Consider the following 24094-nt stretch of genomic DNA (forward strand, 5'->3'; position numbering starts at 1 on the left):
AAAAAAGTCTGAAAAACTGTTAACCTATTTTAACAAACTAGGGTAAACCACAGCAGAAACAAAAATAATCAGCCAACAATAATTTGATATTGTTTAACTTTTTAAAACAGATCATTTAAAACATTTCTTCTCCTCCTACCCAAACGATGAAATACAGAACTAATGCTTCAGAGAACACTATATTAATGAAACGTCAACAAGTTACAGATAAACATTTTAATTGATTAAATATATTATTTTCAAGATCTTTTGGAAATCGCACTTGTAATATTCTATTCGACAGCCAAAGGCAATAAAAAAAGTTTAAAAGCAAAAATGTTCTGACATGAACATGTGACAGGAATTGCTGCTATGTGAAGTAACATACACTGCTCCCAGGAACAATATTTTTAGAGAATAATTCATCTTAACATGTGCAAGGACAAATCTGTAATCAAAGGCTGGAAGAAATATATATTAGTGCCTGCTTTTTAAAAGTTTATTTTACATTTTAAATACAGTATTTTCTCATTAAAAAAAAAATGCCAGGAGGTACCTAACCCCATGGTTTCTATACCATATACACGAGAGCTGATGGACAACGTGACAAAGCTTCTGGGTGTAACAGAATGAACACCTATAAACTGGGACTACTGAATCGAAATTAAAAAACACAAATTAAGCACTGCTTAGGAGAAAACAATCCAGTTTCCAAATAATCAAAAGAGAACAGAGTTAGATATGTACAAAACCAGATATTAAAAAACAGAAAAAAAATGCAGCACACAAAAAAACAAACAGCCCCTTATGTAGTGAACTGTATACACTGCAGCTAATCAATGGAAACCCTCCTACAAGAAGTGATTTATGATCAAAAATTTTAAAAATCTAAGTATTTCAGTAAGAACATATAATAACAACATTATGTGTATATTGCCATCTTTATAATTTTCTATCTATACCACCCTTCTGAAAACAAGAATCTCTACACTAGTCAATCACTTACACAAATTTGAGGCAATTAATCCATATTTGATTCCAGTAAGGGAAACAAAGATGTACCTCCTTCCATCAATGAAGACATAATACAGATTAAAGCTATAAAAAAATTTAAGCAAGGCCATATGCATTTCCAATTCTTTCTATTAAGTAATTCCCAACTGGGATCATGTAGGATATGTGCCTAAGTAGTATCAAATCAAAAGAAAATGGACTATCTCTGGCAGTGATTTCCATATTAGTGCAATGTTATTCACCATACACTGAATTATATTTAAATGACTTTATATATTTTAATTCAGTAGGTGTCAATTTGTTTACAAAATCCCTAACTATATGCTTGTGTAGAAAACAGTTTCAATTTGAGATGCTCTATAAAGCCAAATCAAGACAAAAATGAATTACTTTTTTTGCTTTGCTACTGGTAGTATAAATACCAGATGAGGAGAAAAGGGCCAAGGGTTTGTGGAGGCTTGCTAAGATGGATGTTTTCAGTGTTCTATGTGTCTTGATACTTCAATTATCAATTAGGTTTGAACATTCTATATTAAGATTATTCAGAAAATAATTATCTGTAACATAGCTCTTAACTAAACGGCCGAACCCAAAGCAAAACAATCTGGGTTATTCACAATAAGATCAAATTGAGGCAATTTCTTTTCTATTATAATCTGTGACATCCTAAGTTTCAAAAATGGTGACCTTCGATGAAAGTGAGGTGTCCTCATGTAGACTATTACAGGACTTCAAATCAGAGGGCACTGTAGCTATGGGCTCTCAGAAAACACAGAGCAGGTAGCAATGGACTAACCATCAGCCAGGTGGGGTCAATGTTGAGCTGCTTTATTTTGGAGGCTTTAAAAGATTTAACACGTAGCTCGTGTGACATCAGCATCCACTCGTGACACTGCTGGTCAGCACCGAAGGGCTGGATGAGTCTGAGGAGTCCCTTTCACCCCAAAGTACTAATGCTCAAAAGAGTTTCAAGGAAATCCTGATTCCCAGCAAGAGTCACAAACCATCAGACCAAAATCAACAGGGTAAACACTGACTGCAATGCTCCACAAAAGTCAAAAGAAATTTTCGAATTAAATGCCATCTTCCGCTCAACCCTAGACTCCAGACTCTGTAACATCTTTATCTAGTATAATAGACTCTGTAGTAGACTGATTTTGACCTCCACAAAGAGTAGGAGTTGTCAAACTTGAGGAGGTAGACTCCTCTCCCTGGATATTGGTGGCTGCCGGCATATACCTCCTCGTGACAGTCCCGCCGGTACACAGGCACAATCTCATCCAGCAGGGGCTTGTTGGCATTCTTTTTGGCCTTCTCTTCAGAACTGATGTTCTCTGTGGAGAAAACAGAGACACGTCAGAGCGGAGAGATTCAGGAAAATCCCACACGTCTGCCTCAGGCATTTTAAACTCCATCCTTTGAGAAATTGCTCATTAGGAATTCTCTCAATCCACTCTACAAATTATGTGCATGTGAATGTGTACTGATTCCTCCTTACATCTGAGCAGCTGCTATGTACCAAGCGCAGCACTCTCTGGGCCCTGGGAGCCCAGTGGCAAGCATCTGGTGGCGGCAGCAGTCAGCAACCTCTCTCCCTCTGTACATGAGCCACTGTTCCTCCCCCACCATGCCCCTTCCACATCCACTCAGTTCCTAATTCCTCCCAACAGGCAGGATATCACTCATCTGAGTAAGACCACGGAAAATGCTGCTGTGACCCTCTTCCTCCCAACAATATGGAAGTCCTCTCTTGTTTTAGGAATGGGGAGAGGGAGCTTATGAGGACTATTATTTTCTATTGATCTAAAATACAAAGAGTAAAATGAGAAAGACACAGGAAAGAGGTAGACATTCAGAGACACTCTGAAAATGCAATCACTTTCACTAGGCCTGTGTAACCTAGGGATGATCCCAGTGGCAAAACATAGGCTTTGATTCTAGGTTTGCCCCAGGTTAATAGTTTTTTGAACTGTAGTGATACGAGGTTAGAAAAAAAATACCTGTAGAAACCTGTAGGAATGAGAACTTACGAACCAGCTGAAAAGTCTTTGTTTAATACAGTAATATCAACAGCCTCAAGGAAAACTGCTGTTGTTTAGTCTCTTTTGAGACCCCCATGGACTGCAGCCTGCCACGCTCCTCTGTCCATGGGATTTCCCAGGCAGGAATACTGGAGTGGGTTGCCATTTTCTCCTCCAGGGGATCTTCCTGACCCAGGGGTTGAACCTGCATCTCCTGCATTGACAGGCAGATTTGATACTACTGAGCCATCAGGGAAGCCCCTCAAGGAAAACAGATCAAGGGAATATTCAGCATAGATTTTAAAAGACTTTCAGGTTTGCAACACGGCAGAATGACTTACAGGCACATGAATCAATTATGTGATGATTGTCAACGGCCACTATTAGGAATTTAAACCAGGAAGGTCTAAGAAACTCTCTGTTGAGAGGAGCTTAAGGAGACTTGTTACTACAATGTGGCACCCTGGATGGGATCCTGGAACATTCAGAAAAACTAAGGAAATCTTAAGAAATATGGACTTTAGTTAATAATATATCAATACTGGTTCATTAGCTAAGATGAATATACCATGAGACAAGGTAAGATGTTAACAATAGGGGAAAACTGGGTTTCAGAACTGTTTGTACTATCTTTGTAATACTTCTGTAAATCTAAAACTATTCTAAAATAAAAAGGCCCAAATCAGATTTGTTTTATCATAGCAATACTACTTAAAATTAAATGTCCTTCATTTGCAAATGAGAGATAGAAGTCGTTCTAAGTACACATTACTGCCCATAAAGATATCCATGAAATAGATTATTGGGCCCATTAATTCAAGATCCAAATTTTGCTCAAAAATCTACAAAATTAAAGGTTATTAGGAGAGATGAAAGATGCATCTTTCTTCAATCTAAGCAAAGAATTGGGACCTAGAAACAGTAAGTGGAGAATTACAGCAGAAGGATGGATTACTATCATGTTTTCCTCAGAGAAAACAAACTCCTCCATCTTTCAAGACCTAATGAAGAAAAACTAAAAACAATAAACAAAAAAACTGGACTTTGCTTCCATTTTAAACCAAGCTAAAAGGACCCCACATAAAATAAAATACACAATGTGGACAAGACCTGGTGGCACAGTAGCCTCCATAAGGAGACACGTGGCAAATAAAACCATTTGAGTTAAATCTTCACTGTTGTTACTTTTTTTTCTTTGGTGGGGGGGGGGTGGGCGGGGGTGGCTATGCCATGTGGCTTGTGGGATTCTCAGTTCCCTGACCAGGGATTGAACCTGGGCCATGGTAGTGAAGCCCAGAATCCTAACCACTAGGCCACCGAGGAACTCCCCTCACCGCTGTTATATCATGAGCACAGAGGCTTCAATGGGTCAGTTTAGTTGCAAATCATGTTACAGGTAATCATGACAGGTAACGCCATTTTCCATTTGAGGCTATCATACATTAGTGCAAAGATCAAAGACGTCCAGCTTCTCACCTCGAGTGAGGCACTGAACCTTAGCCATTTTGATCAGTGCTCTTCCCAACAGCAATAACACAATGATAATCAGCTGAGGGCTCAGATTACGAAGTATCCTGCTTTAAAAGCTCTCAAGCTTACAAACCAGGAGAAATAGATTACTTCAACCCACTTAATAGAGAATTCTCTTATTATTCACAAAGCTCTTTAAAAGTACAGTAATTTGCACATACTAAAAACTTCCCTTCCCAAGCATGTGCAAATCAGCTGATTGTAATGAGTCCCCGTGTGCATCAGAAAGACTAATAAAAGGGCTTAGTTCCTGTCCTGATGCTGCTGAGGGGCACCTGAGACAACAGAAGTGGCACCTGCCCTGCAAACTCAGGCCTTAGTTTTTTTTCCCTCCTTACTCTGACCTTTTTTTGGTCTGGTTCAGTCAGCAGTATTTATGTGCAACGCTTTCCCTTGCTCGTGGAACTCAGAATAAAGACTGCTGAGAATAAAATGCTAAAAGAGAAAGCAGCTCCTAAATGACACTGGCCCGTGTGTGTGCTGCCATACACAACCTGAAGGCCCGGGCCCAGAGTATCTTGGTGATAAAACTGAATCACCGAGATTCAGCTTGTCTATCAAAAGCGGACTGAACTTTCAGCCTCTCTCCATGTACCTTCAACAACTACCTCTAAACTTATCCCCGTGTCTCTGTGGTTACCTACACTCTTCAGTACGCAGTTCACTTATAAGTCACCTGAAAGGTTAGTTGTGGTCAAGAATTGAAGGTGCTCTCCCATTCTCCCAGTCAGAGCACTCCTTCCATATTACTCCCAATCAAGTCAACAAATATTTAAGTGCTTATTAGGTGGATACAAAAGCCCTGTGTTCTAACTTTTCTGGATAATGACAAAATTAAGACGACTATCTTCTCAATCAGTAAGCAATACATTTTACAACTTACTTCCTAGACCAAGATAGTTTTGTGGGGTTTTTTTTGCCCACACAAGACATGTGGGATCTTAGTTCCCCAACCAAGTATTCAACCTGTGCCCCTTGCCTTGGAAGCCTGGATCACCAGGGAAGTCCCAACATCAAGACAGGTGAAACTGTCACTGGAAACATTTCATTGTGTCTAGTTAGAGAAAATACATCTTAGAATAACAACCTAAAAAGCTGATATAAGAAATATAAATTCCAGAGCTGGCAGAATTTCTTGCTTGCTCTTTTGTAATTTTTCAAAATGACCTTGCACATTTGGCTTTTCAACACACAAGGCTGAAAAGTATAAAAGCATTCAGAAAGCAGTAAAATAAACTGTCAAACAGACTTCCCTGGCATTCATAAAAATTCAGGCCCCAATCACTTGGGAGGCTAGCTTCTCTCACAATCTTCTCAGCCTAAGGTCCCACCACTGAAATGTTTGATCCCTGTCCAGGAAGTTAATCGGGGAGCATGAGGTTGGCTGACATCGGAACTGCTACCATTTCTGCCAACGCACAGCCCAGCTACTGAATATGGACCAATGGCTCTACCTTCCTCCTCCTCGTCGTCATCGCTGGACTCACTGACATGCACGCTGACAGCAGTGTTTGGAGAGTCTGTCCATTCAAAGTATACCCCAAACCCAATGTCATAATTGTCTGTAGCAAATTCCCAAAAGAGATATGATCCTTCTTCATGGGTGGGTACTCGAACAGTGACTACTTCTCCTCGGCCCACTGTAATCACGGAATCCGCATCCTGCCGAATCTTCTCTTTAAAGTCTTTGATCTGGGGTCGTGTCCACATGGATGGAGCTGCGATTACTGGAAGAGATTCTAAAGGCAACAGGAATTACAAAGGATAAAGAGGATGAGCCTTCACCTGTAGGCAGCAATACCTGCATGGGACCACCTGCTCAGCCATGTGCAGGCACCAAGTGCAATCTGGTCTACCTTAGACTGAGGACTTTAAAAGCCTCCCCGTGGAAGTCTCCCCCCAAACTCCTATACTTAATACCACCACAGGTATTCAGAGGTCAACATTCCATTTTAAGTAAAAATGCAAACCATATTCTTAAGAAGGATTTTTTCCCAGTACTCTAACTGCATATGGGCATGGAACAATGACCTTGGAAACTTCCTAGCTGGAAACAGGAAAACAGTCAAGCAAAGAGAGATGTGAACTTGAAATAAATTCATTTTTGGATGTGAACAAAGAAGGCTGGGCTTTGACTTCAGACTCTCTGTCAGAAAAAAGTCTTGACCTTGGATTAAACCAAAGCTCTAAGAGAGGGGTTACTCTAAGGAAACTCAGAGAAAAACTTGGATAGGAATGGAATTGCTAGCAACTGAGGAAAAATGGGTAATGTCTTGTTACTGAGAAATATCTATGTGCACTCAATAGGTTTTCCAGAATTATTCACAGCCTTTGACAAAAGATTTATTTGAAAATACTGGCAAACTTGCAATAGGAAAAAAAGGGGAAGAGAGGAATGAATCAAGGTATTTCAAGGTCTTTTCCGAACCTATTTATTACTTGTTTTAAAAAGACAAGGAAACCAACTTTCTTATGAACCACGCTACCACCATCTCTGATCAGTCACTGAAATGGTCTCTTATTCCTTCTTACTTGGGAACTGGTACTCTTGATTCAGACCGCTCAGCTTAAGTGTCCCTTCCCCAGGAAAACCTCTGGTGACCTAACTAGCTCATATCTCCATATTATGTGCTTTCACACTGTAATGGACCTTTCTCTCCACACAGTACTTATCACGGCCACAATTTACATTGTATGTGTGTTATTTTGCTTCACCTGTAGCCCAACACCCAGAGAATCTTGAACCAACTATTGAATGAATGAATGAATGAGCTGCCCATGAAAAGTTAAGTAGACTTTTGAAAATCTAAGTTATCTTACTGGTAACATGGTACTTCTGTCTCAAAAAATATATTGTGAATATATGGTAAACAGCCTACAAGTTGGCCCCCAGTGATCCTCACCTTGGGTATTCATGTACTTGTAAAGTCACCACTCAAAATTCACCAGGACCAACAGAATATGGCAGAAGTGCTGACGTATTACTTCCAAAGCTGGGGCATAAAGAACACTGCCACTTTTGCCTTGGTTTCCTTTGCATCGTGTTCTCTGGAGAAGCCAGCCACTGTGTCCAGAACACTCAAGCAGCCCTTTAAGAGAGGCTCCATGGGGCAGGAATTGAGGTCCTCCTGCAAATGGCCAGCATGAACTCGCCAGTCATGTGAGGGAACCATCTTGGAAGCAGTCTCTAGTTCCGGTCAAGCCTTCACATGACCGCAGTCCTAGACGACCTCCTGACTCCAGCCTCATGAGAGACCAGAACCACCACCGGTTAGTGTTAGTCTCTCAGTCGTGTCTGACTCTTTGCGACCCCGCGGACCTGCAGCCCGCCAGGCTCCTCTATCCATGGGATTCTGCAGGCAAGAATACCGGAGTGGGCTGCCGTTTCCTTCTCCAGGGAATCTTCCTGACCCAGGGATCTAACCCAAGTCTCCTGCATTGTAGACAGATTCCTTACCATTTGAGCTCCCAGGGAAGCCCACCACTCAGCTAAGCAGTTCTTCAATCCCTGACCCACAGAAACTGTGAGATAATAAACGTTTAATTATTATTTTAAGCTGCTAAATTTGGGTACAGTGTGTTACACAGCAACAAATAACCAGTATATAAAATAAGACAACCCAAAGGACATCTGATTTGCCCTTCTAAACTATTCTAAGAGTCACCAGAAGCATCAGATTCAGACTAAAAAGAGTGAAAAAGCATTCAACTCTCACAAATATGTAATTGCTCTCAAAAGCTAATGAATCTGACTTCCTGACTTTTGCTTTTCATGAGTCTGAATTACAGTATCTGGATGGAAGTGCACATACAACAACCACACCTTTTGGTCCATTCTCCAGGGCTTCTTCGGCGGCTTCTGGTTCAATCTCTTTTTCAGCGCTGTCAGGGTGGGCTTTGGCCTGTCCGTTAACTGACATCATGTCACTTGGTATAGTTGCATTCACTTTTGATGATGTAGGAGAGGAAGCCCCAGCTACTGCTACTTCCTGTTGTTTCTGTAATGCTGCCTATAAGTCAAGAAAAAGTGAAGACACACTGACTAGGAAGGCTAAAAATGGGACATTTACCCTGAGACATGTTCTGATCCCACCAGAATTTTTGCCTCATCAAGTAACTCCAAGAAATTACTAATAAACTTTATCAGTTTTTATCTTACCTATAATGAATACTAGTATAATAATATTCTGAGGACCACCTTCTTGTGACCTGAGGATCACTAGAAAAACTAGGAAAAAATTAAAGTAGGTAGAAATAATCATCCCACATAAAATTATTATAGGTAAAAACTGAACACGGAAACATCTGTTCTTAAAACTGATAGAAAAAAAACCTTAATAAAATTCAGATACATAAAATTTTCTTCAGAAAAATTAAACTTGGTAGAAATAAATGGTAACAGAAGAAAATTCACAAAGGCAGAAGCTGCAAATGGTGAAACCTGGTAATGGCCCCAAAAGTAACCAACAAATCAAATATGGACAAAAATAATTAATAAATCACATCTTTATACACATAAAAATTATCACAAACTAAAAACTGCTAATCAAGTAAAAAAAATATTGACCTAAAAATTAAATAGGCTTATAAAATGGAGTTTGAGGTCAAAATAATTTCTTTAAGAAAATGCATCACTTTACATAATTATAATTAAAGTATGTATTTTCATAAACATAAAATTAAAAAGTCCTCTGAAAAATGGAAAATAGAAACAGCTTAAATCCAAAGGACAACTATTTTAGGACATTCCTCTCATATTAAAATGAATCAATATTAGTATTAACACTATGAGAAATGCCTAAGTATTACTTACATAACTTTTGGGGAAACTTTAAATAAAATTAATTATAACAAACATATAGAAAAGTATACAAATCACAAATGTACAGCTTCACCAATTTTCATTATAGATGAACATACACATAAAACCAACACCCAAATCAAAACATTATCTGCATCCCAGAACCCTTCCTGGTGCCCCTTGCCAGAAACTCCTTCAAGGGTAATGACGAATCTAACCTGTAAAATTATAGGTTTGGCTCTGCCTGTCTTTGAACTTTAATATACATGAAATTGTATATTATATGCTCTTTTTTCTGTCTGGCTTCTTCTACTCAACATTTGTTTGAGAGGTTTATCTATAAAGTCATAAGTATATAACTGTATTTTGTTTGCTTGCATCGCAATAGAATATATTATTGTGGAAATAGGAAATTTACCCAATCTACTGTTACGCATTAGGGCATTTAAGTAACTTTAAACTAAAACATTAAGTTATAATAAGTGAGCATATACTTACAACAGTTTAAAGAAAATAGGGGAAAAAAGCCTGTATAATTTCATGGGTTAGGGATGATGATACATTTTGGCCTATCTGAATATAGATTTCATTTAATGAAATCACTACATTACTGATCATTTACAAATCAGTTACTTAAACAGCAAAACCTCTCTCTGCTGCTAGTGCTGGTTACCAAAACACTTAACATTTTGAAATACCTTCTTCCAAAGCCTAGATTCTCAGTAATTTCCACATCAGTTTTCTAAGAGTACCAGTTTCCAGAAAAAAGTACAACCAAAACAAGTCAGCACACTTAGAACATTTCACTGCATGACAGGAAAGCAAAAAAAAGGAATTTCTGTTGATGATCAACTGGTCAGCTCAAATGGTCCCTCTTCACTTTAGGCTTTTGTTGAAACTCTCTAGCAGAATGAACAACTCCCTACCCTCTGATCCCACTGAATATCAGCATACATCTATTATACATAATAGATTACCATTATTTATTTACATAATCTCTCTTCTATACTCCAGGAAGTTTTTAAAAGCACAGAAAGGCACAGGGACAATGAAACACTTGTGTAACCACACCCCAAACTAACAAGTGTTCCCGTTTTTTGTCATTTTGCTCAAATATAAAAATAAATACTTTATGGGGCTGAGGTTCTCTTCGTTCCTCCCCCAGTTCCTCTTATTCTCTCTTATCAGAGACAACCAATCAATCTGATAAACTGAGTCTGATCACTGCACTCTAAACTATGGCCTTCCAATTCTATTTCAAAGATTTTTGGTTTTACCCTATTTGACTGACTTTGTTCTCACTACGTGATAGCAACCTGTAAGCAGGACAGAGTGTATGAGCTAGCCTATTAGACAACTCTCTCAATACCCATCAAAGCAGCAGGAAAAGGGAGTGATATGCTTAAGTATAAACAGTCTCTGGAGGACAGAAATCCCTCAAAAATACCACTTATTATCCTGTAACTCTGGTTTGACATCCTTTGCCTCTTCTCATGAATTACACAAAATCTGCAGTGCCTCTTAACTGCTTCACTAATGCTAAAGACTCAGGGGAAAACATATTTTAGGTAAGCATATGGATTTTCAAGAAGTTTTAAAGAGCATGGCAAAATAACAAAGATTACTTCACCTAACAAGAAATGTGGGGCAGCTAAAACACAACACGTTTCCTTTTTAAAATTTTAAGACATTTTATTAAATTTATAGAGAAACATAGTTTGTGTTTTGGTTTTTACTTTGGCCTTGCTGCCAAGGCAGGCGACTTGCAGGAATCTTTGTTCCTTGACTAGAGATGGAACCCAGGCCACTGGCAGTGAAAGTGCCAAGTTTTAACCACTGGATTACCAGGGAATTTCCTCACAACACTTTTCTTCACTCAGATATTTTGACAAGTCGTACCTGTTTTATAACTGAAAATTAAATAAGAAAACTTACCTTAAAGTAAAACTTAAAGTTAAAGGCTAACTTTAAGGAGGCATTTTATGCCTCTGCAAGATGTAAAAAAATTAATGTAAAATCAGCTATCTTTCTTATGTATCAAATACCTTCACAGAGTAACTATTTTTTCATTTCATTCCTCTGATAGTCCTGTGAGGTTAACAAGACTATATAACAGGATTTCATACCCCATTCTTACTGGTTGGGAGAAAAGGTAGAAATATCAGAGCAATAGGTAACTAGACTGAGATCAAACAAGATAATGAATGGCAAAGCTAGGACAGAATCCAAGTGGCACGTGACCTCCAGTGCTGTGTCCTTCCCCTCAACCACCTAATCCTGTGTGGAAGCAAGACTGCAGGGGCAGGAAGCCACGGAGGACTACCAACGTGCTGCAGACAGGCAGTGTTGCTACTGCACCCAACAAAAGGGGCAAGACAGACCCAACCAAGCTCCGCCTTAGGGACTGCGGGTCCTCCAATTAGAAGCTGTCCAGGACTATGACAGCAGTTGGCCTGAAGGCTGTCCTTGAACTAACACTAATCACCCAAGTCTCCATGGTTCTGGGACCACGTTTTGAGCTATGTCAAACTCACTGGGATAACACTCAGTTCAGTTCAGTTCAGTCGCTCAGTCGTGTCCAACTCTTTGCGACCCCATGAATCGCAGCACGCCAGGCCCCCCTGTCTATCACCAACTCCCGGAGTTTACCCAAACTCATGCCCATCGAGTCAGTGATGCCATCCAGCCATCTCATCCTCTGTCGCCCCCTTCTCCTCCTGCCCCCAATCCCTCCCAGCATCAGGGCCTTTTCCAATGAGTCAACTCTTCGCATGAGGTGGCCAAAGTACTAGAGTTTCAGCTTCAGCATCAGTCCTTCCAATGAGCACCCAGGACTGATCTCCTTTAGGATGGACTGGTTGGATCTCCTTGCAGTCCAAGGGACTCTCAAGAGTCTTCTCCAACACCACAGTTCAAAAGCATCAATTTTTCAGCACTCAGCTTTCTTCACAGTCCAACTCTCACATCCATACATGACCACTGGAAAAACCATAGCCTTGACCAGACAGACCTTTGTTGGCAAAGTAATGTCTCTGCTTTTTAATATGCTGTCTAGGTTGGTCATAACTTTCCTTTCAAGGAGTAAGCATCTTTTAATTTCATGGCTGCAATCACCATCTGCAGTGATTTTTGGAGCCCAAAAAATTTAAGTCTGACACTATTTCCACTGTCTCCCCATCTATTTCCCATGAGGTGATGGGACCAGATGCCATGATCTTAGTTTTCTGAATGTTAAGCTTTAAGCCAACTTTTTCACTCTCCTCTTTCACTTTCATCAAGAGGCTTTTTAGTTCCTCTTCACTCTCTGAATCAAATCCCTTATGACTATACAGTGGGCTTACACTAGGTCCATACAAATTCCAAATACACTTATGACAATATAATAGAGGCCACATCATCTGTTGCTTTGATATTATATACTTTCTTTCATAACTGCCACTGCAATGTTAAAAATCTCTTTTATTAAAGGTCACCTAAAAGTTACTTTATAGCTGAGAGGCTAACTAATGCAAAAGTCATCAGCAACTGTTAAAAACAGAACTTTCGTTCCAGTGAAGCTAAAGCCCTTTCTAAGGCTGAATTTGGGTGTTAGCTATCGTACCTGTTGCTGTGCAAGCTGGACTTGATACAACTGCTGCATGTACTGCTGATAGTGCTGCTCCTGCAACTGGCGGATGAGAATCTGCTGCTGCTCGTAGTTCCCTGGGTACTGCTGGGCTGCGTACTGCTGGAACTGCACGGCAGTCTGGGAGTTTAGAGCTGCCATTATCTGCTGCCTAAAAACATTAAAAAATATACACTAGTCTGACTACAGGAGATTGACTGTTCATGACAAAATAAAATGTCTTTGTTATTTCGTTTTATAACGAATACCTCTTAAAAATGATTAAGGTAGTAATGTATACCAAGCAGCATGTGTCCAAGGTCCAGAGAAAGATTTAAGAAAATAAACTTGGCTTCTAATTTTTCACTTAGGTTTTTCAAGGCCAACTTGAGATGGAAAAGGAGAAAAATAAGCATATCACCGTCACTGCCATCATCGTCATCACCATTTATTGCGCCCTTACAATGTGCCATGCAGTTTTTTCAGGATGCTTCTATGTGCTAACCCACCTAGTTCTCACAACCACCCTGTGAGGTAGGGTTTCACAAAGCAGAAAATGGAGGATTTCAAGTGACTTGCCCAAGATGCCAGTAGACGCCAGAGCCAGGATTCAAGTCTAGGCAGTCTGGCTCCAGCCTATAGCTTTTGCTGTAAGAAAAATGGATTGTCATTTATTACAGAGATCAGATATTTAACTGCTGGCCATGGTTTTTCTACATAAATATATGTGAAGTAGTAAAAGGCTGAATAATAGCTAAAAGATGTTACAGGTGGCTCTGGTAAGTACAAATAAAGCCAGTAGAAATCTGAGCACCTTGGTATTTAATGTAAAGCCAGTCTTAAACAGTCTTAAACTGAAGACAATATCTGGGTACACTGGTCTAGAGATACTGATTTCTGTGAACTATTACTATTCCTTTTTTTCCCACAGAGGAACTGTGTGCTTAACTCAGTCACGTGACCAACAGTAACACCCTCTAAGCCATCTGTTAATAGGTAATAACAAAGATAAATCTCACAAAGTCCCAAACAGAACATGACACCGGGTCCAACCAGGGCACCCCTCTCTCCCAAAACAGAATAGTATTCTTAGCCTCTCTCCAAGGTAGACATAGACCCTGAGTCAGTTTGAAGTTTTTCTGAGGAAGTACTCAGAAACAATGGGGAGAAAACAAAGGACTTGCATGCTGTCTGGTTGAATCTACATGTTACCCACCTCTAGAACCACAGGCCTTCTCTTTGTTTTATGGGCATTAATCCCTTCCTCCTTATTCCCACAGCTCCCTCCTGAACTAATCCCTTCTGAGACAGTGGCTCTCACAGCCCTTACTGAATAAGAAATGGCTTCAGCTCCCAGGTCCTATTCTAGGGCACTAGGAATAGACATCTGACATAGGCTGAACCAAGAGATTCTCTGGCCTGGGAATTTTTAACCTGGTTTCTCGTACTCTAGCCAGTCTCTATCAGATGCATGAAAACAAAGACCACATAAATCCAGCCTGAAACAGCCTTGCATACGCCAAAGCACAGTGGCAGTTTGCAGAGAAGAGGCAGAATGCACCAGAGACACAGCTGAGAGAAGCAAGGACAGGAGATCATTATGGACCCAGAGACAGAGAGCAAGCAAGCCACCTCAGCCCCTCTTCTAGCGTCTTGGGTTCTGGGAGCAAATCCCCCATCTTTCTTCTTTTTGCAACCAAATGATGCTTAAGATGAGGCCCTCACCTTGGTAACACATCATTGGTACAAATGGCAATAGCTAATGCTGATCTACCTCCCAGGTGAACAAACAGAGAATTATTCCAAGGCACGCAAGGTAAACCGTCAAGCACAACAGTGTGGTGGTCCACTTCTCATTCTTAAACAATACATGACAAGCATACTTCTGCTGCTCCAGCCGAAGTCTCTCTTCTTCTATCCTCCTCCTCTCCTCTTCCTCCCGTCTAAGCCTTTCTTCTTCTTCTCTCCTACGTCTCTCTTCCTCCTTTTGCAGACGCTCTCGTTCTTCCTCTTCACGCCGCCTTCGCTCCTCCTCCTCCTTCCTACGAGGTAACAGACAGAGAGAATGAACCCTAAACAAAGAATCCTATTTAAAAATAATTTAAGACTATTTCCCAGTGAAGATTGACCCAGGTTTCTTGGAGAAACATGTGATAATTTTATCACAATTTGAAATGAACATTTCCAAGAGGAGAAATTTATCATATGGAATCAACCTCTAACTGTACAGATCACAACAAGAACTATGACTGCTACACGGCAACAGAAAAAGGAGTGTATCAGTAAGGTACCACTTAAACCATTACAATACCTCGAAGGCTCATGTCTAAGATATGCTGACAGCATCACAAGCTTTTCCTTCATACTACCTGCTGTCATTGCAAATAAATTTATGTGATAAATTTAGCAATATATCTGCCTTACTCATCGAAGTACATGCTACATGAGGGCAGAGACTGCCTGTCTCACACAACTGTAGTCTCAGGGTTTATATATTCATGTATAATTTCTGAAATTTAAAAAAAAATAAAGTTTTAAATTAAAAAAAAGAAAAGAACAGTTGGACATCTGGGTGCAGCTAGATTTTTATCTAGCTCTCACCCACTCCTGCAACCCCTTTCTCAAGGGAGAAAAGATACACTAGGAATGAATGCCACACAGGTAACAGAGTGAGGAGGAGGACAGGGAGGATGAAGATATGATGAAAGAGCAGACTTCCAAAGTTCTCAGAGAAGACACCATTTCATGGTCCTACCATGAGAAATGTCTGGATTACCCCACTTATCTCCCCAAACTCCTGTAAGTGATTAACACACCTGAGTCACAACCAACCAAGACTCAAAACACAGCAGTAACGTGACCTAGTTTCAGTATGTGGCAGTACACAGGGCAAGATGCTCCAAAAGCCAAAGCGTAAGCTTCGGGATAGAGGAAGTCTTATCTTAAATGCTTTAAAAGAATTCTACATGGACCTCATCTCATGATAGGAGTATATTTTTAAAAGGAAAAACACAGTTTTACATGTTCAGTAGTAACTTAAATATTCAATTTATCACTATAAAAGAACTTAAAAAGCAACGTGTACTCCTTTCAAAGACACAGCTACACCTCAATGATCCAAAATCACTACACAATGGATTGCAGCACATAGATCAAGTCTCCAGTAAAGGAATCTCCTTCCATTCTAATAAGAAAACTTTTTCTTTGGATAAGAACTATATTCCTTTGGATAAATATTTTCTGGAAATATATTAGGATATGTTCTATCCTTTTATTTATTTTATTTTTTTTGGTTCTATCCTTTCAAAGACAGACAAACTATACCCAGTGCTCTGTCTATTGAAAACTCAGGAGTTTTAACTCCAAACATAAATATAGTACATGTTATAAAACAGTGACAGTTTACTTTCACATTAAATGACCCCTGACTGCCATATTTTTGTAATTCTTAGAATTATTTTTTGTGGTTTCTGTCTTTTCCTTCACTGTCAGGCTATTTTCCCTTCTAATATGTTATTTTCAGGATAAAGTGGGAAATCAGGAAACCGACTGTTTCTAAAGCAAGTAAAACATAATTTGAGGGAAAATCAGCTTTATAGAATTTTTCTTTAAAGGTAAACTTAGTTTATCTAACCATTCTGTCATTATAGATGCTGACTGCTAGCATTTTTTGTTTTTTTTGCTGTTATCTACAGAATTACAATGAACATCCTCGAAAATGAAGTGAAACTGTTGGTTGCTCAGTTGTGTCCAACTCTCTGCAACCCCGTGGACTGTAGTCCGCCAGGCTCCTCTGACCATGGGATTTTCTAGGCAAGACTACTAGAGGGGATTGCCATTTCCTTCTCCAGGGGAATCTTCCCAACCCAGGGATCGAATCCAAGTTTCCTGCACTGCAGGCAGAGTCTTCACCATCTGAGCCACCAGGGAAGCCCTTAAGTGTTTGCAAACATATTCTGGTATTTCTGTAGAATGGGTTTAAGTGGGATTGCCGGGTAGCATTTGAACTTTTAATAAATTCTACAAAATTGTCCCCTAAAAAGTTTGTAATTATTTGCAATTGTTTGTAAATATTTACACTCACTACAAACAACAGTATGTGAAAATGATCATTTCAGGATGTTCTCACAGTGACTGCTATAAAATGGCACCTCATTTTTTCCTTTTAATCATGAACTTTTGGAACAACATATTCACCATTTTATTCTATGACTTTCTGCCATTTTTCAGGCAACTTCATAATTTCACCTTTTCAAAACTTTTTCTTTTTGAGCAAAGAACTGTTTCAGAGGCCTCTACAGCATTATTTTCATTACCTAGAAATTTCAGATTATTCTTGAAAATATAACTTCTAGATAAATAAAGTGTTAACTGTAATTCTGCTGAATTCACAATCATGACAGAAAATCCCATAAGCATAAACAGTGCATTCAATAGCACCCCCTGCAATCTCTGGAAGTAATTAATGAGCTACCTGGAAGCCACAGCCAATATGTAATGCCTACATAAGGCATACCATGTAGCACAGCTGATAACCATGATATAGAGTATGAATATTCTAGAAAAACAAGAGAGGCAGCAGCAAAGGGTGTGTGAGACCAGAGTGTAGGAGGAGGGGTGGCTGAGCTTACTGTGTTTGCTCAGAAACTTAGTGCAGTAACACAAAAGGAATGCTGCCGTGATGAATGGGTGGTTCCTTTTAAAGGTATAGCCAGACGGAAGCAGTAAACCCTCTCCCTTCAAAACTCATAATAAAAGCACCTGCTCACATCAGAAAGTTTTGAGCAACTGCCATAAGAAGTGGGGACCCAACGGAAGGTAAGACACCTGACTGAGAACACACACTCCATAAAGCAAAAGCATCAGGATACCACGCAGCAGACGGGCTGCACAAGGATCAAGTATTCCGTGCTCTCAAATTCACCTTTTTTTTTCTTGCTCTTCCTTCTCTATTTTGTGGGATGCAACATATGTTGAAAAGAGATGGCAACACCTATTCAGGAGCTTGACGAACTCTACCATGGCATCTTCTTTAGACATGTTTCCCAGGGCTGCCCATTCTCTCCTGTAAAGAACAAGAAGGTTACTTGCTACTCTTAAAAGAGTAAGAATTTGATTTCATTTAAACCTACATATAAACAAGTCTCAATTATAACTAAAATGAAGAATGACTCGACTATACAGATTCAAAACTTCAACATGTATGGACTGGTTTACTAAACTAGATAGCCTACATACAAACCAAACCTATACCATAATTTAACTGCATTGCTGATAATTTCCATATCAGTAAAAGGGTATCGAAGTTCTAGTTTTCTTATAGTTTAGCCTTAGTTGAATAAAATGCTTAATATATTCTTTCCTGTCACAACTCTGTACGTGTCCCAACAAGGGAATCAACTACCATACTGTAAATTGCTGTTGTAATATTATTTTGGAAGAATCAAATGAAGTTGTCTTATGTTTATAATCAGATGAGTAAACATCTTTCACAATATTTAGCCATAAACATCTCCAAACCAAAAACAGATAAACATCTGACGACTCCAGAAGCTGCAAGCAAAAATGTTTGCTTTGCTTTTATTCTAAAGCTAATGAGCCAGCTATTTACATCTGAACCAATTTACTCTGTACCATTCTCTCCACTCCAATATTCTTGCCTGGAGAATTCCATGGACAGAGGAGCCTGGTGGGCTATAAGATCATAAAGAGTCGGATACCACTGAAGCAACATAGCACGCACTCACTCATTGAATTCATTACACAATAAAACACTGTTACCTCCTGTCATTCCCCAACACATCAAAGAATCCAACCTCAGGACAAGTGTCTGGATTATATGGGCCCATAAGAACCTGCTTATGCAGTGCCACAAGTTTCAGTTTTTCTTCATAAGTTGGATGAAATGCTTTGCCATCTTTTTCTATAACAAAAATAAACACAAAAACAATTAGCACTGGCAAAATACTACATTTTCAGCACTCTATGTTGAAATTCTGGTATAAGGTATATCACAAATTGCCTGTGAAATTTATATTGCCTATAAAAACCACTGTAGGAAGATTTTTATTTCAAGTACTAAATTTTAATAATCAAAGCCAAGATAAAAAAACTGCATGCTGAGTTAATTTTTTAAAATAAAGTTAAATAGTAATATTTATGTTAAAACTACTACGAGTAAATCAATTAAAAAAAAAACACTACTAAAGATAAACCAATGTCAAGCAACAGTAAGGCATACACACACCAGTGTACCACTTAACATCTTTTTCAAATATTAAAAATGTTCAGAAACCGTTTTTTAAAATAAGTTCAAAAAATTTTATATCAAGCATTTTAAATAAGAGACATATGCATAGGAGATTACATATAATTTGAAAGACTATATTCAAAATGTATCCATCCCACTGAAACAGTACAATGTGGTGGAGGGGACTTTGGAATCAGACATCCTAGGTTTAGATCTTATCTCAGACACTTCCTAGCTATAGGACCACTGAAACTCTTAGTCTGTTTATCAATAGAGTCTTTTCTACTTCAGAGGTAATAGGACAGTATTAATGGTAATAACTGTTGGATCTTTCTGCTGCTCTGGCAGGTTGCCAATGGGCAATTACAGTGAAGCCAGTATGACCCACAGAGACTTAACTACCACTAGAACACTTAAAAGTAGTATGAGACCGGGTGCTGACAAAACAGGAAATCCTACTTCTGTGATAAATGGAAGTGTTAGTTACTGGTTGGTTCTAATGATAAGAGACTACCAAATTTTAAAACAAAAAGGAGGTAAAAAGTAGTGTCTATTGTCTACAAATTTTATCCATGTACAGAACAGTCACCAAAAGAAAATTACTCATGATAAGAGAAGAATATGGTTTAAAGAATAGTTCATATACTGTTCAAAGAATCTTAAGAGGAGAAAAAAAAATACAACCTGCCAATAAGCATCCCAAAACATTCCATTTCACTAGTCAAGGAAATGGAAACTGAAAACATTAGATACTTAAGATGCTGTCTACCATCAGATAGGTCAAAAAAGTTAGGTCATCAAGAGTTGGTAAGAACAGGACAAACAGGTACCCAAGCTCAATACACTAATGTTGAAAGTATAAATTGTTTGTTAGTTATCTTAGAGGGAAATCAGGCAATATATTCCAAAATTGTAAATACAGATGCCCTATGGCCCAGTAATGCCAATTCTCATCATCTACTCTTGATAAGCATTCCCAAATACACAGAAGGAGGTGGACACAGGAGTATTTTCATTGCAGCACTCTTTTCTTATTACTGTAAACAACTTAAAAGTTCATCAATAAGGAAACAGCCAAATAATGTGGCATAGTCAGTCTATGGAATAAATGAAGTAAAGGAAATATCTAGAGTAGGAAATGGCAACCCACTCCAGTATTCTTGCCTAGAGAACCCCAGGATAGAGGAGCCTGGTAGGCTAGAGTCCGTGGGGCCGCAGAGTCAGACACAACTGAGTGACTGAGCACAAAGGAAACATAGTTAAATGAAAAAAGCAAGCTGCAGAAAACTATATACAATCACACAGCACAAAATATATTATCTTCAATTCTAAGTACTCCCCCAACCCACACTTTAACATCTCTAAAATCAGATTAGTTTTTATATCTATTGTATTTTATAGTTGTAACTGGCAGTTTTTCTTTCTTTACAGTACGTAAGAGTAAGTCTTAGAATTGATGAAATACAGCATGTAGCACACCCACATATATATTCTATGGGTACATTTACATGCATGTAAATGCAAAGAAAAAGATTTAGATGGAGTCACACTGAAGAGATGAAGATGAGGAGTAGTGATCAGAGAACTTAAAACTAGAAATATTTCAATCTTTCAGAGGAAAATATTCAGAAGAACAAACCAAACTGTTAAAGAGAGTGGGGACTGAAAAGAATTACATCTATGTACTGCTATATAATTATATATACTTATACTTCAATCTGAATTTTTTTCAGTAAGAACTCATCAATACTTGAAAAAAGACAAAACTATGGCACTGACCTTACTTATATTTAATAAAACTTGTAACAACTCAGAAACCTGCGGACCTGCCATCTGTCTTCCTTACTGAGCAAACAGTATCCCTAAACAATCAGCACCAGAAGTAGGGACTTCCTCTGAAGTTTTCAGAACAGGATCATGCATAAGTCTATATATACCAACTAAAAGGCAGTTCCCTTTTTAAAATCTAACTCTTAGAAGTCTGTTTCAATTATGAACACTACAAGACCTTTTGTATATTCACTCGTTCAACTTAGTAAATATTTATTGAGCCCGTGCATGCAAATCATAGTGCTAGACACCAGGATTCATCACCCTCCCGGAGTTGACAAACCACTGAGCTCAATTAAAAATGTGTAACTTGGCAATCCAGTATATAATTATGTCCAGGTGTATATTTCAGATATAAATACACTGCAAACAAATTATTAAAAATTATATTGAGATAAAGTAACAATTATTTTAGAGTTTAGGAAAAAAATGTCAAAAAGGTAATAACATGACTTGTTCCAACTGTTTAGGCTGGACCAGTAGTTACGTTTAATTTCAAGGTAATATATAATAAAAATAGAGGAAAATAGATAAGTGTAGAAAACCAAGATACATCTTTACATATCTCTCATGAAAAAACCAACAAATCTAATGAATTCTTTTCTAAATACTGCCTTGAAAAATTATCTTAGCAAGAAAAATGGTGTTACACCTGTTCACTGCTGCGTTATTTAAAATCTAATTATTCAACAATAACACAATACTTAAATTACAGTAATCCACTGAATAGACTATACAGCTATTTAAAATGACAATATAAGGACTATATATCATTTCAGAGAATACTTATGATGTATTAATGAAAACAAGCAGAATAAAAAGATACTAAAAAATAATTTTATGCTTACAACCATGCAAAAATGGGGGATTACACATATAGATATTTCTTTTTTAAAAACAAAATTAGCCTGCCAGAACTCTGTATTCTAAGATAATAGTGTTAAAAAATGTGAAATAGTGGCAACTTTTTACCAAAAAGCCTTTTTCAATTTTCAAGATTCTCATAAGCTTCTTTTAGCATCTACCTTAATTTTGTACATTTTAGTCACCAGAAGTTTTCTTATGCTAATTACCTCTCAGAGAAACATAGCCCAGACGACTTTCTTCCCACACCCCCCCGAAAGTGATGATTTGAAAAACAGCCCCAACTTTGATCTTAGCTTATGAGTTGAAAGATAAACCAAAAAGGTGCCAACTTAACTGTTCATGTTATCTTGAGCCTTACAAAAGAAAAATATGCTGCTGGTGATCCGAGAGAAAAAAAAAAGAAGATACAGTGAGCCTGAGAAACAGTGAGGGTAGACAGCATACCCTCAAGGGTAGACTCTTTGCTTTGTTCCATCAGGATCCCTGGAATTTCGTTTCTCCTTAAAAAAAAAAAAAAAAAAAAAACCTAAATTCTGTTAAAGTGGTTGCTCTGACTCCCTCAATAAAGATAAAGATAAAAATCAATAAAGATAACATCAAATGGAAACTTTATTTACTGAAAGACCACTTTACTGATCAGTCACATAATACAGCAATTTTCAAATACACACACACACAAATTCTTATTTGCTTCAGGGAGATGATTTGAAGCTAACAGATAGGACTAGTGGGTATGAAAAAAGTATTTTAGGGCTTCCCTGGTGGCTCAGTGGTAAAGAATCTGCCCTCCAATGCAGGAGACATGGGTCCAATCCCTGATCTGGGAAGATCCCAAACGCTGCAAAGCAACTGAGTGAGTGTGCCTCAACTATTAAGAGCCCATGCTCTAGAGCCCAGGAGCCGCAACTACTGAAGCCCGAGGCCCCTGCTCTGCAACAACAGAAGCCGCCGCGGCGAGAAGCTCGGGCACAGCAGCTAGAGAGGAGCTCGCTCTGTCAGAGAAAAGCCTGCACAGCAACCAAGACCCAGCACAGCCAAAAATAAAATCAAAATTAAAAGCACCTATTTTTTAAAAAGATGGCTCCTATAAAGTTACTTTAATGGAGGGAGGGTCCATTTCTTACCAAGAGATAAATCTGCTCCTTTACTTCAAATATTCGGCAGTGCAAACTAGAATTAGCGGGCCACAGGAGAGGGTGAGTCAACAAGGAAACTACCCATTATTCAGCAAGGTGTTAGTCTAACCTTGACCCTAAAAGGTGACTCATCAACAGGGGGGGGGGGGGTTTCAGGATATTTAGATGCCATTTTAACATCTGCCCTTTATATGCCAGACAGGATTAAGAATATACTGTCAATCCATAAAGGATTTTTCAAATGAGGAATATGTTTTTAAGTGTAAGTTCTGGTCAAGCACTCAAATTTGCTCACCACCATGAACACCAGTGCTAAGCACAAACTTTGTTAACAGGCATTCACCGCACCAAAACCATGCCCAATAAATCGCTCTAAAGAAGAAACTGACTGTAAAGGTCAATCTCTGTGAGAATAAAACAGTACATCCATTCTCATAAATTTTACTGGTATTTCCACAGAATCTTTATACATTTGCTAATTTTTCTTTTTTTTCCCCTCTTATTTGATTCTCTGAAATGACAAACAAAATTGATAAACCTTGAAAAACTTATCAAGAAAAAAAGGGAGAGAACGCAAATCAATAAAATCAGAGAAGAAAAAGGAGAAGTTACAAGCGACTCCACAGAAATACCAAGGATCCTAAGAGACTCCAATAAGCAACTATATTGACCGCTAAGGGATTAGTCTCCAAAATTTATAAAGTTGCTTCAGTCTGTCCAACTCTTAGACACCCTATGGACTCTATCCTGCCAGGCTCCTCTGCCCACGGGATGCTCCAGGCAAGAATACTGAGTGGGTTGCCATGCCCTTCCCCAGGGATCTTCTTGACCCAGGGCTCGAACCTGTGTTTCCTGTGGCTCCTGCATTGCAGGCAGATACTTTCTTTTTTAACGCTAAGCCACCAGGGAAAAGCCCAGCCACAGCGGCGGGGGGTGGTGGGGGGGAACACACCAAAAGTTAATACTAATAATTATTCCTAAAAGACGGATTACAGATTTTTTTCTTCTCTCACTTTTATTTTCTGATTTCCAATATGCATATGTACTTTTATATCAAATGCA

At 38.7% G+C, this 24094-nt stretch overlaps 1 protein-coding gene across 1 annotated transcript in view; it reads right to left on the reverse strand.

Annotated features, from left to right (window-relative positions):
* Nucleotides 1–201: 201 nt before the first annotated feature.
* Nucleotides 202–24094, reverse strand: part of ACBD3 (acyl-CoA binding domain containing 3) — a 35375-nt gene continuing 11482 nt past the window's right edge. Inside the window, exons 2-8 of the mRNA XM_043923276.1 lie at nucleotides 18731–18872; nucleotides 17874–18014; nucleotides 14833–14991; nucleotides 12947–13121; nucleotides 8368–8554; nucleotides 5999–6283; nucleotides 202–2327 (exon numbers count right to left, since the gene is read on the reverse strand). Coding sequence (XP_043779211.1) covers nucleotides 2116–2327; nucleotides 5999–6283; nucleotides 8368–8554; nucleotides 12947–13121; nucleotides 14833–14991; nucleotides 17874–18014; nucleotides 18731–18872 — 1301 coding nt within the window. The 3' untranslated portion in view covers nucleotides 202–2115. The remainder of the gene's footprint in view (nucleotides 2328–5998; nucleotides 6284–8367; nucleotides 8555–12946; nucleotides 13122–14832; nucleotides 14992–17873; nucleotides 18015–18730; nucleotides 18873–24094) is intronic.

Source organism: Cervus elaphus, chromosome 14, assembly GCF_910594005.1.
Source record: "Cervus elaphus chromosome 14, mCerEla1.1, whole genome shotgun sequence".
Lineage (NCBI taxonomy): Eukaryota > Metazoa > Chordata > Mammalia > Artiodactyla > Cervidae > Cervus > Cervus elaphus.